This window comes from Lissotriton helveticus, chromosome 6 (genome assembly GCF_964261635.1).
Source record: "Lissotriton helveticus chromosome 6, aLisHel1.1, whole genome shotgun sequence".
Lineage (NCBI taxonomy): Eukaryota > Metazoa > Chordata > Amphibia > Caudata > Salamandridae > Lissotriton > Lissotriton helveticus.
The window spans coordinates 1,958,948,872-1,958,962,337 of NC_136067.1; the positions used below are offsets into that span (position 1 = coordinate 1,958,948,872).

Sequence of the window (13,466 nt, forward strand, 5' to 3'; positions counted from 1 at the left end):
TTCCTCCTAGGCCTGGTGAGGTTTTTTTTTAGAGATACACAATTGTAGAAGTTATAAATATGGACTCGCGCTTCCTGCCCGCACTGGGAGCATTTCAGGCCGCCACCAAAGCAAACAAATCCCTGTTGGGAAAGCTTGAAATGTGGCTTATTTATACGATCATGATTTATTCAAAGTAAGCAATCACAAACCACAACCGGAAGCGAGCTCCATTAACAAAGTGTTTTTGGAGAAAAAAATGATTTCGTTCAGATCTTACGCAGGAAATCTGGAGCACAGCTTGCATCAGGGTGCTGCTGTGCTGCTGTCCCTGTGGGTCTGATCCATTCATACAACACTTGACTGAAATGTAGGCTTCTCTCTGGAACCAATCAGATACCTTCATTTCAGTACACGCGAGGATAGGTTGCAGTGCATGGTTGCTCCTCTACCACCTTTGAAAAAAAGGAGCTGAAGGTTTGTGTGAGAGATCACATTTGCCTTTTCTGATTACCCAGAATTCTTTAAGGCTGTACCAGAGAGGCAGCTATCTCTTAACTGTGGGGCTCAGTGGTTAGAGTAGAGAAAGAATGTGTTCCATTATTAACCTGCCTAATGCCATTCAGAAAATAATTCTTATCGCACGGCGCACCAGATACAGCCATCTTGGGAGTCACCCTGACTGTGCAACAGCACAGAACCATCATAGTCCTCAGACCCTGATGTTCAGTCTCACACATGATAAAGGGCCTCTTGGCAGAATTTAATGGTTTTCCCACATTATATCCTCGTAGAGTAACTCATGTGTAAATTATTTTTTATCTGCAGAGTGGGAAAGGAGTGAGTGACAGCCAAACCAACAAACAGACCCCTCCTCCCCTTACATCTGCCACAGTAAATGATATTGCTATGGATAGTACTCTTTCGTGTTGTTTCTTACAAAGTGATAGATCCTCCCGAAACATCCTATTGATATTGCATCAATCAATCAATCAGTACATTTATAAAGCGTACTACATACCTGCGAGGTTCTCAAGGCACTAGGGGGGTTGGTGCTGCTACTGCTCGAATAGCCAGGTCTTGAGAAGTCTCCTGAAGGCCAGTAGATCCTGAGTCTGTCGCAGGTGGATGGGGAGGGTGTTCCCTGTCTTGGCGGCGAGGTGGGAGAACGAGGGGTGTGGAGAGAGTGGCCGGAGGGCACCTACTATATTGAAATCATGAAGCAGAAGGGTGTGGGTCCCAGAGCCCAGGAAAGTGAAGATGAGATGAGACCCAGCTGCCGCTCTCCGGTAAAGCTGGCGTGATATTCCTTTATGGTGGCTCGACGCCTGGTGTCACGCTATGTTGTCAGTGTTTTCCTGTACGGTGTCTGGTAGCCCCAACCCAACACTATGTGCAACAGTAAAAGAAGGAGCTGAGAGGGGAACGTCGCGAAGGGAGCAACCTAGTGCTTGAGACTGTGGTGTAATATCCAAGGGAGTCACAAGGATGGAGGCTATGTACTCTCCATCCAGGGTCCAGCACTCCAGTAGCAACATTTATTTATGGGGCTATTCTTGGTTGGGGCGCTTCACCTGCATCAAGATGAATTTCATGCTGAGACTCTTTCATGTGGCCTAAGGGTCTCTCATTAAGATTTCCAGCATTTGCTTTTCATACGAAACAATGGAAAATAATAGAATTCACCTACCTTAAAAAGCCCAGAGAACAGCCAAGAAAAATTGCTAAAACCTAGAATGGAGGCCGGGATGGGTTTCCAAAATATTCAGAATGACCTGGTGGTGCCCAACTATGCCCAGCTCTGGAATGTACACAGAAGCTACAGGTAAAATATTGGGGGCTACTAGAGCAAGATACAATGACTATCCTGTTGCTGTATGCATTATGGTTGCCACCACAGCACAAAAACATTAATGATATAACCCTGTACTCCAGCTCAGTTTTATTAGTGCATTGGAAAACATTGCTTGAAAAGTTATATCTTTTCCATTCCTGGTGGCATTAGGGGTCTTTAACCCATTTTAGTAATCTTGGCCTGTTAGATTCTGACTTCCAAACCTAAAATCAAAGAATCACATAGTTGTTAGGCGACCAGTTGAAAATGGGGAGATGCTTGGGGTGGGGGCAATTTGTTTACAAACCTTTGACTTACCCCAGTAGACAACTTTAGATTAATACAACTCCTCCACTCAGCACAAACTGGAAATCACAAGGAAGGAAGTAGTAGAGATTTAATTGTAATCAAAGAGTTTTTAAAGAGGAGAGAATAATCAAAGGTGCCACATCTCTATATACCAGACTGAACAGTTTCTCCCAGCCTCCCGAAAATGGTTAGAAGAGAAATAAGAAACAAAAAGAGGCAAAAAGATTTCCTTGGAAGAGTGGGATACAATCTGGAAGAGAGCTTCCAATTCCTCTATTTATGCCAATTGAAGGAAAATTCCTAAAAGATTGTAGCATAGTGGTACATCACCATGGAGGGATTATTGGCCATGTTTGGCTAATTAGATAAATGTTGGGGAATTTATCGGCAAAGGGTATTGGTGTTTCACATGTGGTAGTCCCCCATAAACAATGTTGAGAAGCGCATAAATGCCTTCGCACATAGACCATATGGTGATGGTGCTATGTAGCTGTGGTGAATAAAGGCTATAATACCCTACATCACTTCAACTCCATTGGAAAAACTAAAGATGCATTACCTTTTAGCACCCAGGTAGGCCATATCTTCGCTACCACCAGTTAGCGACAGCTAGTAGGAGATAGCGACCATCTTGGGCCCCACTTTGCATGTCAGTGATATTTATCACTAATGACATGCAAAGTGGGCGTGCCAAGATGTTAGCGACTGGAAACAGTCGCTAACATCGCTATCTCCTATTACCAACTTTTGGAGATATTCGCGCTAAGCGTGAATATCTCCAAAAGCTAACACCTGCACTGAGCAGTTCTTAGCCATGTTATCCAATGGGAGGTGGATAACATGGCTAAGAGCATTAGCTCGGTAATGCATGAATATCGCTGACTTTTCAGCGATATTCATGCATTGCGGCCGTTATTTATCGCATTCGCGATAAACCTCGGTAATACCAAGGTTTATCTGCGATAAAAATCGCCGCAGCGCAGCGGTAAATTTTTGTCTCTAACCAAGCAATAGCGATAATTATCGCTATTGCTTGGTAATATGCCCCTTGGAGTCTATGGTGGTCCAAAATATAAACATAACATGTGTATTTGTAAAGGCGCTGAATAACAGATGTGTATTGTTACCCAACTCAATGGTACTCATTTTATTGACCTCAGATGGATGAAAGGCTGAGTGGACCCACCAGGATTTGAACCTGTGACCATGAGGTCGAACACAGGCTCCTGCAGTGGAGGCATTAGTCCACTGAGCCACCAGACCCGGATATGGATGCTATGGAGAGGTTAACTGTTTGCCCGGTCCTTACAGTGCTGGTCAATCGTGACAAAACAAGACAAACACAGTTTGTACGAAGACCATCATGCTGCAGGGACTGGTCTTTGTGGTGAGTGTAGGTATTGTGAGCAAGTGTATCAAAACAGAAACAACACAGAAACATTTACTTTGGTCTTCTGTGTAACTCAGCGCATTGTCAATGGGCATATGGCGCTAGAATATCAAATGCACACTTCATTACAGTTGAGTGTGTGTGTTTGTGTGTGTGTGTGAGAGAGAGAGAGAGAGCTAGAGAAAGAGTGTCTGTGTGTGAAATGAAGCTGTACCATTTCATTCTGACTTTTAGGGATGTGAAGTATCCACAAAAATCGTTGAAAGTCCTGGTGACCCTATTTAGAGTGTACACATACTATGCACCCTAAATAAGGCAGACAGAAAGTCCACCAATTTTTGGTGGATGTCCAACATCATGCAAACTCTAAATAACCACCTTCGCCTGACCCCGTAGCTACAGGCCAAGGTTGTTGAAGTTATCAGGGCCGGACTGGCCATAGCGGGCATTTGTCCTTTCCCCGGTGGGCCGGAGGGGTGGGGGCCAACTTCCTAGCCATGGGGGGCCGGTTTTGTCACGGGGGCCGATTTTGCAGCAGTGCTGCAATATCACCCCATGTAACAAAAGCGGGGCCGTTTTTTTTACTAGCACCCCCGTGAGCCCCCACCCACCCCATCCCCCTCCGCTCCCAGGGCCAGTCAAGCAGCAATCTGCCAGGGCTGGTTGCTGTTCCCAGTCCAGCCCTGGTTGTTATTGGTCCCCATGTGTAGTCCATGCACACACTAGTAGGATCTCCGGTGTTAGAAACGTTCAGTATTTAAAATGTTGGGGGATATTAGCAAGAACCTCGTTAAAATTATTGCCGTTTTAGCGGCAGGAAACTGCCGCTAAAACGGCGATAATGGGCTTGCTAATATGCGTTATAGAATTCCAATAGAAGCCCAGGTTAGATGTGCAGGACATCTAACCTGGGCTTCTATTGGAATTCTATAACACATATTATCAAGCCCAGGTTTTTGCTAATATGCCCTACTGTTCTTCTCAGGATTTAGGGGAGCTAATAAACAGGAATCCCAACCTTTCCATTGTTCTTTTGGTGTAAACAAAAAAATTACCGAACAGATAACAACAAACAAAAATAAACCTATCCCAACAGGGTGCTTATGGCGTATTCTTTCTTGCAGACGCTTCGTGAATCTGGCCAACAAGGATCAGAACCAGAATGGAAGAACTAAACTGGACCGGGAGAGACTCAAAGGCTGCATGCGGGAGCTGGTGAGGGTTCACCTGTGCAGAGCACTGCTCACAGATGCATGTTTCAAAGCAAACCAAACTGGGCTGTGGTTCCTAATGGGGTTCATGCCATAAAGGCATTACTGTATGACAGGTGCCAGAGAGATGCTGGCACAACAGGAGTAACACATCAGTCTCAATGAAGAGAAGAGGTTGTAGTATTGTGTAATATACACCAATGTTGTTTGGATAGCCACATGTTGTTCAATGTAAGCCCTTTGTTGTGTAATGTACCTGTATCTCCTATGTTGCACACTGTAACTCCTGTATTGTGTAATGTGTCTCCTGACTGTGGGTGTGATGTATGACGTGTTGTATAATGTTTACCTGCATAGTATAAGTCAGTGGTTCTTAACCTTTTTTCTTCTGTAGACCCCCACTTAATCATTACTGGAATCCAGAGACCCCCTCAGAGTCATTATTGGAAGCCGGGGTTCCCTTAAGCAATTTCGAGGATTTGAACCTCAATACAACACACATACAGAAACAAGCATTCATCAAACTCCTACACAAATGGTGAAATATTACATTTATTTGAAAACTAATATAAAAAATCCAAAAGCATCATTTTGTTGGGAAGGTTGTAGCTTTTCTAAATTCAAGTAAAGCCACCTATCGTCCTTATTATATTCTGTTTGATGCATTTGCACGGCTCCCATGAATCAATCTGAGGACATAAACTTAATTTTTAGCTTACAAATTCATATTTACAGAACATGTTAAAATGTACAATTTTACATTTTATTTCTTTGTTTATATACATTGTATTCATCTGTTAATGTTATATAATTTTCTAAGCAGTCATAGACCCCTTGAGTAGGTGTCACAAACCCTCAGGTTAAGAACCGCTGGTGTAATGTATCTGCTGTGTTGTGTGATATCTCGCCTATGTTGTGTACTGTAACTCCTATTCTGGGTAACGTAACTCCTCTGTTGTGTAACATAGCTCCTCTGTTGTGTATGCAAGAGATCAAACTGAGTGAGGTCTGGGCAAGCAAATTGGGAGTGGAGAAGTGAAGCAAGGAGCAGCATGTGCTGTCTACCATGTTCTTGTCATCCAGGAGCAAGAGTGAAAGCACAACAGACAAAGAAACAAGGGGGCATATTACCAAGGGGGGCGATAGGCAATTATCGCCGATTTAGTGCCCGTTTTCGGCCGCTAAGCGGTGATAATTCTATCGCCCTATTAGCAAGCTGTCGCTAACTGATGTTAGCGACAGCTTTTAGGCGATAGCGTGCGGTTTGGGGCCCGCTTTGCATGTCAGCGATGTTTATCGCTAATGACATGCAAAGTGGGCGTACCGAACCAGTTAGCGACTGAAAGCAGTCGCTAACGTCGCTATCGCCTATTAGCAAGGCAGGCGTAGCGTTGGAAATATTCACGCTAAGTGCGAATATCTCCAAATACTAACACCTGGCTAGACCAGTTCTTAGCCATGTTATCCAATGGGAGGTGGATAACATGGCTAAGAGCATTTTGTCGCTAATGCGTAAATATCGCTGTATTCTCATCGATATTCACGCATTTCGCCGCTATCGCTGGATATTTTAGCACAATGGAGAAAAACTTTGCTAATAGCATGTTTTCTCCACTATCATATCCAGCGATAGGCAGCGATAAAAAAATCGTCGCTAAGCCTATTTAGCGATAAATATCGCTACTTGTTGGTAATATACCCCATGGTTTCAAATCCTAAGAGACTGCACACTGACCTCAGCTCCAAAGCTATGCATTGCTATGGGAGGAACTCCTACAGAAAACACCAGCATCTCTGCCCCCTTCAGTTATGCTCCATTGCGGTGACACAGACTGTGGTGATGTGTATGGGGCAGATGTGAGAGCCGGCTTTGGATGCAAGGGCCTCTCAGGTGGATCTGGGCACGGAATGCAGGCGCTGGGCAGGCAGCGCCTTGTCGTTGTGCAGGTGTGCGGCAGCCCAGCCACTGCCCATTGTTCAGATGCGGCATCATTCAGGCACCAGACTGACCTGCTGGAACAGGGTTCCTCCCAGGAATGGCAACACAACCAAGCATTCCTGCTCCATAGAAAGTTAGGTGAATACAAGCTAGAGGGGAGCACTTGGCCCTACCCTGGCTCCTAAAGGGATGGGGAAAGAAGAGCAGCATGGTAGGACATGTAGGGAATGGGAGACAAGAGCTCTGACTTCTATTAACCCTTACAGATCACCCTATAAACTTAGGGTTTACATGCATGTGGACAAATCAAAAGTGGGTAGCCTGCTCTGGATACATATAAGCAGTACTTCACAAACATCTTCTACACCTACAAGAATTATGGGGCCCAGTTATAACAACTTTCATTTTTATATTTGGAGAGCCAGCAGGCAATAGCACCACTTGGCATGGAGGTAAAAAAAAGTCTATACCCTAACTATAAATCCAATGCCACTAGTCGTTAGTCATGGCATAATCTGGGCAGCGGGTAGTAGCCAGCCATGAAGAAAGTCTATACACCAACCATAGGTCCAACGTCACTAGTCGTTAATCATGTCATAATCTGGGAATACGGATAGTAGCCACCCATGAAAAAAGTCTATACGCCAACCATAGGTCCAATGTCACTAGTCGTTAGCCATGTCATAATCTGGAAATAGGGATAGTAGACACCCATGGTAAAAGTCTATACGCAAACCATAGGTCCAATGTCACTAGTCGTTAGTCATGTCATAATCTGGGCATACGGATAGTAGACACCCATGAAAAAAGTCTATACGCAAACCATAGGTCCAATGTCACTAGTCGTTAGTCATGTCATAATCTGGGCATACGGATAGTAGACACCCATGAAAAAAAGTCTATACGCAAACCATAGATCCAATGTCACTAGTCGTTAGTCATGTCATAATCTGGGAATATGGATAGTAGACACCCATGGTAAAAGTCTATACGCAAACCATAGGTCCAATGTCACTAGTCGTTAGTCATGTCATAATCTGGGAATATGGATAGTAGACACCCATGGTAAAAGACTATACGCAAACCATAGGTCCAATGTCACTAGTCGTTAGTCATGTCATAATCTGGGCATACGGATAGTATACACCCATGAAAAAAAGTCTATACGCAAACCATAGGTCCAATGTCACTAGTCGTTAGTCATGTCATAATCTGGGCATACGGAGAGTAGACACCCATGAAAAAAAGTCTATACGCAAACCATAGGTCCAATGTCACTAGTCGTTAGTCATAATCTGGGAATACGGATAGTAGCCACCCATGAACAAAGTCTATACCCCAACGATAGGTTCACTGCCACTAGTCGTTAGTCATGGCATACCCATGAAACAAGCCTAGCAACAACCCCCATGAAGTAGAACACCAGTCAGGGATGCATGACATGAATCACCATCACAGGAAATCACATCAGATAGGTCAGAAACAGAAAACATGATGTAGGATTGTGCATGGTTACTGAAATTGGGAAGTCTCACCCTACACTTTGGAGCTTATATGGTTCTGATCCCACTTTCAACAATAAGCCACACAACATATGATTCTATGCAAATTACTTTGCTTCAAATTGTGCTTGTGTGGCTTGATGCTATGGTATAATATGTTATCTAATGATTTGTTCAGTTCTGTTACCAGGGATTCTACCATTTTGTGTGGTGCTGAACCGCTTTCGGTGTCGAGCAACCTTATTATGTCCGGGGTTGTTCTCGTGATGTTGTCCTAAATAATACATGGAAATTTCACGGTCCACCCCTTGTCTCCATCACATCCTAGTCCCTGTAATCCAGTCATCTGTGGAGACCGGTCACTGAATGGATTAGCAGGGGTAACATTTCAGAGGGACAAAGAAGGGGATAACAAGATAAAACAAAGGAAAAACAAAAACTAGAAAAGACGTAGGTTGAGCACTGAAAGGCTTTAACAGGGGCATAGCTGTTAATGTGCAGCAGAGTCTGATCTGTAGTTATTGGTAATGGAAAATCCCCCACTTTTCTTCAGAATAATGGCAAATCCAGAGGAGACCCACTTGTTAAATTCTCTTTGACACTCTTTGCACCATATGGATAACACAATGGGAAACATCCTTTACAACGCAACTTTTACCACGCAGTGCCTTTACGACGCAACTTTTACAACGCAAACCATTACAACGCATTGCGCTGGGGGGCGCTCTAGGATAGGGAATAGATTTAATTTACTATCCAACACCTTCCCTAGTGTCCACGGGGACTGGAGTTGGAATAGTAAATGAAGCTATTCACTATCCAGCACCCCAAAGCGCTATGCGTTGTAATGGTATGCGATGTAAAAACTGCGTTGTAAAAGCATGCGTGGTAAAAGCATGCGTTGTAACGTCATACATCCTAACACAATGGATGCAATCTCATTGATGACCTTTGCTGCAGATATAGCACTCTCTTCAAAAATTAAAGTTTTTTCCATTACTATAGAATTTTAAATCAGGTGCGAAGACAGTTATCAAGATCTCACGCTTTAAGCCAGAGCAGGTAGAACATACTCAATGGAGCAAAATGAAGGTGGAAGATTTGTACCAGGCCTGTTGACTTTGTGGTATCCTGCAAAAATATCCCAGCAAAAGATCAGAAAAGAAAAATTCAAAAATAATTTGTTCTTCATGGACTGGGGTGATGTAACTGAAAATGTGTTTCTTTTGAGATAAGATATGACGGTTTGAGTATTTTGCATGCCGTTTGTGCCACTAACACTCCATCCTGCTGACACTAACTCTGGGACTTTGAACCCTTGTGATCCAGGAAAACATGGGGACCCAAGCGAAGACCATGCGGTCTCAGGTGAAGAAGAACACCGTGCGGGACAAGCTGAAGCTGGTGCACAACTTCCTGCAGAAGCTGCGCTTCCTGGCGGATGAGGTACTTGGTCGGTTTGTGGTGCTCGACAGGTCAGGTGGAGGGGGGTAGAAACATACTGGGGCCTTTGCCGTGCATTCTATTAGAACCGTGTGTATGTCTGCACTCTATATGACTACATGCTATATTGGACACTCATCCACGATTGATTGAGACAGAGGTTCATTTTAGATCAGTCCTCAAAGCATTTGTTTGGGATAACATTTAAAAGAATGGCACTCATCTGAAAGAATGACAGCTAAATGCTAGAGTGTTCGTATATTAGAACATTGGAATGTTGGGAGCTCCATTGCAGACAATGGAGTGCTCCCTGCTTCTATGGGCCGGTAAAGGCCCGCAGAGCAACATTCCAATGTTCTACAAAGGCTTCTCGAAGTTCGAGGGGATTTATATCCCCTCGAGCTTCGAGAACCCTTTGTTTAATTTGTTAGAACATTCTGCCCTCTAGTGGCAGAATGTTCTAATAGCCTTATAGCCCTTCGTAGAGGGCTATACGGCTATTAAAGTCCCGCTGTTTCGTTAAAGTACCTCGCCTTCAGCTCGGGCCTTTAACGATTCAGCGGGCCTTTAATAGCCGGTACAGCCCGCTACGGCGGGCTATAAGGCTATAGTAAATGGTCATTGAGTTGAATGCTTTCCATGGCGAGTGTTTCCTCTTTATATCAGAGGGGTGCATGGGAAGGAGTTACATTACAAGGCTTGGATCCTCTGACCCCTACACCACACAGCGAGGGTTCTCTCGTGTTTCTGTCCCATGAAAAAGTAAGTAGGCAGAAACTTGGGGCCAGATTTATAATTTATCAAGATCTATCAAGATATAACGCAATTCCTGTCCTTTGCCTCCACTAACTCACAATCTGCAGCCTAGCACCAATGCAGGCGCCCTTGCGCCATGAAGGAAGGGTGCCTTCGTTACTGGCAGGATTGTTTTGTTGCAGGAATTGACACCTTTCTGCACAAAAAACAATCTTTGGAGGAGTTGTCCTCTTGCCACTTGTGCTGTAGAATGTAGAAGCAGTGCTTAATTTGAGCCGGAGTATTCCGGTGCTAAGCACCGGCACTTAATTTGTTTCTGTGCTCGGCACCGGCACCTAATTGTCAACACCATACTTAGAATAGTCCACCACATGGTGGCGCTGCTCATCTCATTTAGAGATGAGCAGAACAACGGTAGTTTAGAAATACAGTATTCATTAAAATTGCTAACTCCAGCCTCCCCAGCCGTTCCTTTAGCTTTGGGGACCTGGAATAATCTGAACGGTTGCTTTTACATGGGAGAGGGACGGTTAGTAGTTGTTTTGGCAGTGATGAGAAGGGCGATGCGTGGTGCAAGCTGCAGTGGCCTCCTGGTCAGAGCCCTGGCACTTAATATTTTACAAATTAAGCACTGTAAAGACAGCGGAAACTGGCATAAAGCCCCTAAGGTCCGACTCCATCTTATGTAGGCTCCGACTCCATCTTGGCTAATGGAGGTCGCCATCTTCTCACTCTTAAACAATGGAAGTTGCCATCTTTCTCAATTTGTGCAGAATCATTGTCATGTCTGCCATTAGACACACATGTCAACTGATCTTATCTTGCTGTGAACTGTGAAACTTATCTGCATTATTTCTCTCTCTGTTTCTGTCACTGTGCATGTCAGGGAAGCTCGGTCAGGCAGCGCTCCTAGCTAGAGCACTCTATTGCCATTAATACCTGCTTATTGTGATTGGGCTAAAATCATCACTTACACCCCATATGTGTACATGGCCCCCAAACAATGTCTACCTGTTTTCTTTTACCATGTTCCTAGCAGGTTCGCAGACAAAACCCTGAAAAACCAAGAACATTCTACTTAAGCACCTACAGTGGGAATACTGCCTTTCCAGGCTTAAGACAGTCTTCAATCTAACTTAAACTAGAGAAAAATATGTAAATGAGTCCTCCATCTTTCAAGGTTTTGCACAGCCATAAAGCCCTCTCAGGTCTGAAAAATAATTTCCCAATTTTCAATTGTTGCACCTCCCCATGCTCTGCTTCTCCCCCAGAGCCGCAGCTGCTCTTGTCCCATCTGAGTTTTATCTAACCTCGTCGCCAACAGCTGTAGGCCTATGTTTCACTACCTACTAGTAATAGTGTGAGGTGGAAACAATATCTAATGTTAATCCCAAGAGCAAATAGTAAATAAAATAAAAAAAAATACTTCTCGTTCTTAGTGATGCAGCAAGAGTGACATCAAGTGGAAATGTAAAGAGTTACAAGCTCGTTTATGTTAAATTACATTTCTCAGCGGCACTCACTGGTTAGCAGGGCCGCCTTTCTTCTTATCACAAGGACATCACATTTCTAACGGTGGGCTGAGGCTTTTGTCTAAAAACCTAGGCCCAGAATTACAAATACGTTGCGTTGGGCTTGCATTACTTTTTTAAAGCAGAGCCGACCCAAAACTGGTTGTTTTTTCCGAACCAAAGCTCATCACAATTTACGTTGGCTTATACCACAACGTAAGTAACTGAATCTCATGATGGGTTCAGTACACTGAAAGTGTCACCAACCTTGTGATATTGCGGAGCACAGGCTTTGCGACGGCAAAATGCGGTTTAGATGTGTCACAAATTCAGTGTCACGGTAAAGCCTGACCTCTAGGCTTTGCCAATACTGTGAAAAAAGTGACAAAAATGATTGCTTTCTGTATAGAATGAATACAGAAGAATTAGGTAAAAGAGTAATACTCGTCTGGGTGGTATTTTAATCAACTTGCAACTATACGCCATGAAGACAGCTGGACTGTCAAGGCAGACGTAACAAGCACTGGCAAAGCAAATCATTCTGGTGTTGGCTGGGAGCCAACGCCAGACATTAGCTATGGCTTTGTCAATCCTTGTTTTGTTATGATTTTGAAAGTTGTAAAACTTTATTGTTGAGATGCTGCTAGGCTCTTGCCAGAATAACAAAAAATGTCTGTTTGGTCTAGAAAAATAGAGATTGCTAAAATAGTTCCTGGCATTTACCTGAACTACTTTGTGTGAGGACGTTCTCCTTGTGAAACAGTGGAATGTTGTCGTTTATGGTGAGGTTAGCCAATGGCTGAAGTCGGCTGTCCCGTTGCCCTTGCTATGCGCTGTCGTGGGCAGAAGAAAGATGAGAATGACACGATAACAGGCCAATGGAAGAAGACTGTCTGAAAGCCCCTTTTACTAAGTATATTATACATATAGTGTTAGTAAAATCAAAAGGTCGTGGCTGACGCCCTGGGTTCCCAGCACTACCGACGTGTGGCACAAACGGTGATGTGAGAGCTGAAGGTGAAAAATGGGACATTCCGCCCCAAAAATACAACAAAGAGTAATTATCATGGCTGCATCTGATCAAGAGAGGACCCGCACCCAGGAAAGCCCATACCTGAGCGAAAGACCCTAATTTGCTCCTCAACCATTTAAAGCCCCCAAGAAAGTTCAGTGCCATTGAGAGAGCCCCAGTGCACCCTAAATGTTTTGGTTTATTCATCACAACTTCATGGTTGGTTTTGAGTACTTCATTGGTGATACATTTTCGCACTTTGGGAGCAATAGTCCATAGAAAATAAATCAAGGTGTGTGGACATTTTTTCAGGGATGTAGAACCTAGCATCAGTCAGAGGCTCTGGCAAAAAAAGATCATTTCATAGCTGTGCAAATAGGCAACAACGCTCTAGTGACCCTCACGGATATGGATCTTTGCCCTCTGAGCTAGGCTGCTCTGTAGCAATGGAGATTCTGCACCTGGCAGGTGGCAGAAAATAATCAGGAAGGATTTGCCAAAAAGGCGCTGACACTGGCCTCACAACGCAGAAGCGCAAGGTAAATGGCGCTTCACACAACAGATTCCGAAAAAGGGGATT

At 44.1% G+C, this 13,466-nt stretch overlaps 1 protein-coding gene across 1 annotated transcript in view; it reads left to right on the forward strand.

Moving 5' to 3' along the window:
- Positions 1 to 13,466, forward strand: part of OTOF (otoferlin) — a 1,162,910-nt gene that overhangs the window by 957,309 nt on the left and 192,135 nt on the right. Inside the window, exons 20-21 of the mRNA XM_078649977.1 lie at positions 4,637 to 4,727; positions 9,494 to 9,610. Of these exons, the coding sequence (XP_078506103.1) occupies positions 4,637 to 4,727; positions 9,494 to 9,610 (208 nt within the window). The remainder of the gene's footprint in view (positions 1 to 4,636; positions 4,728 to 9,493; positions 9,611 to 13,466) is intronic.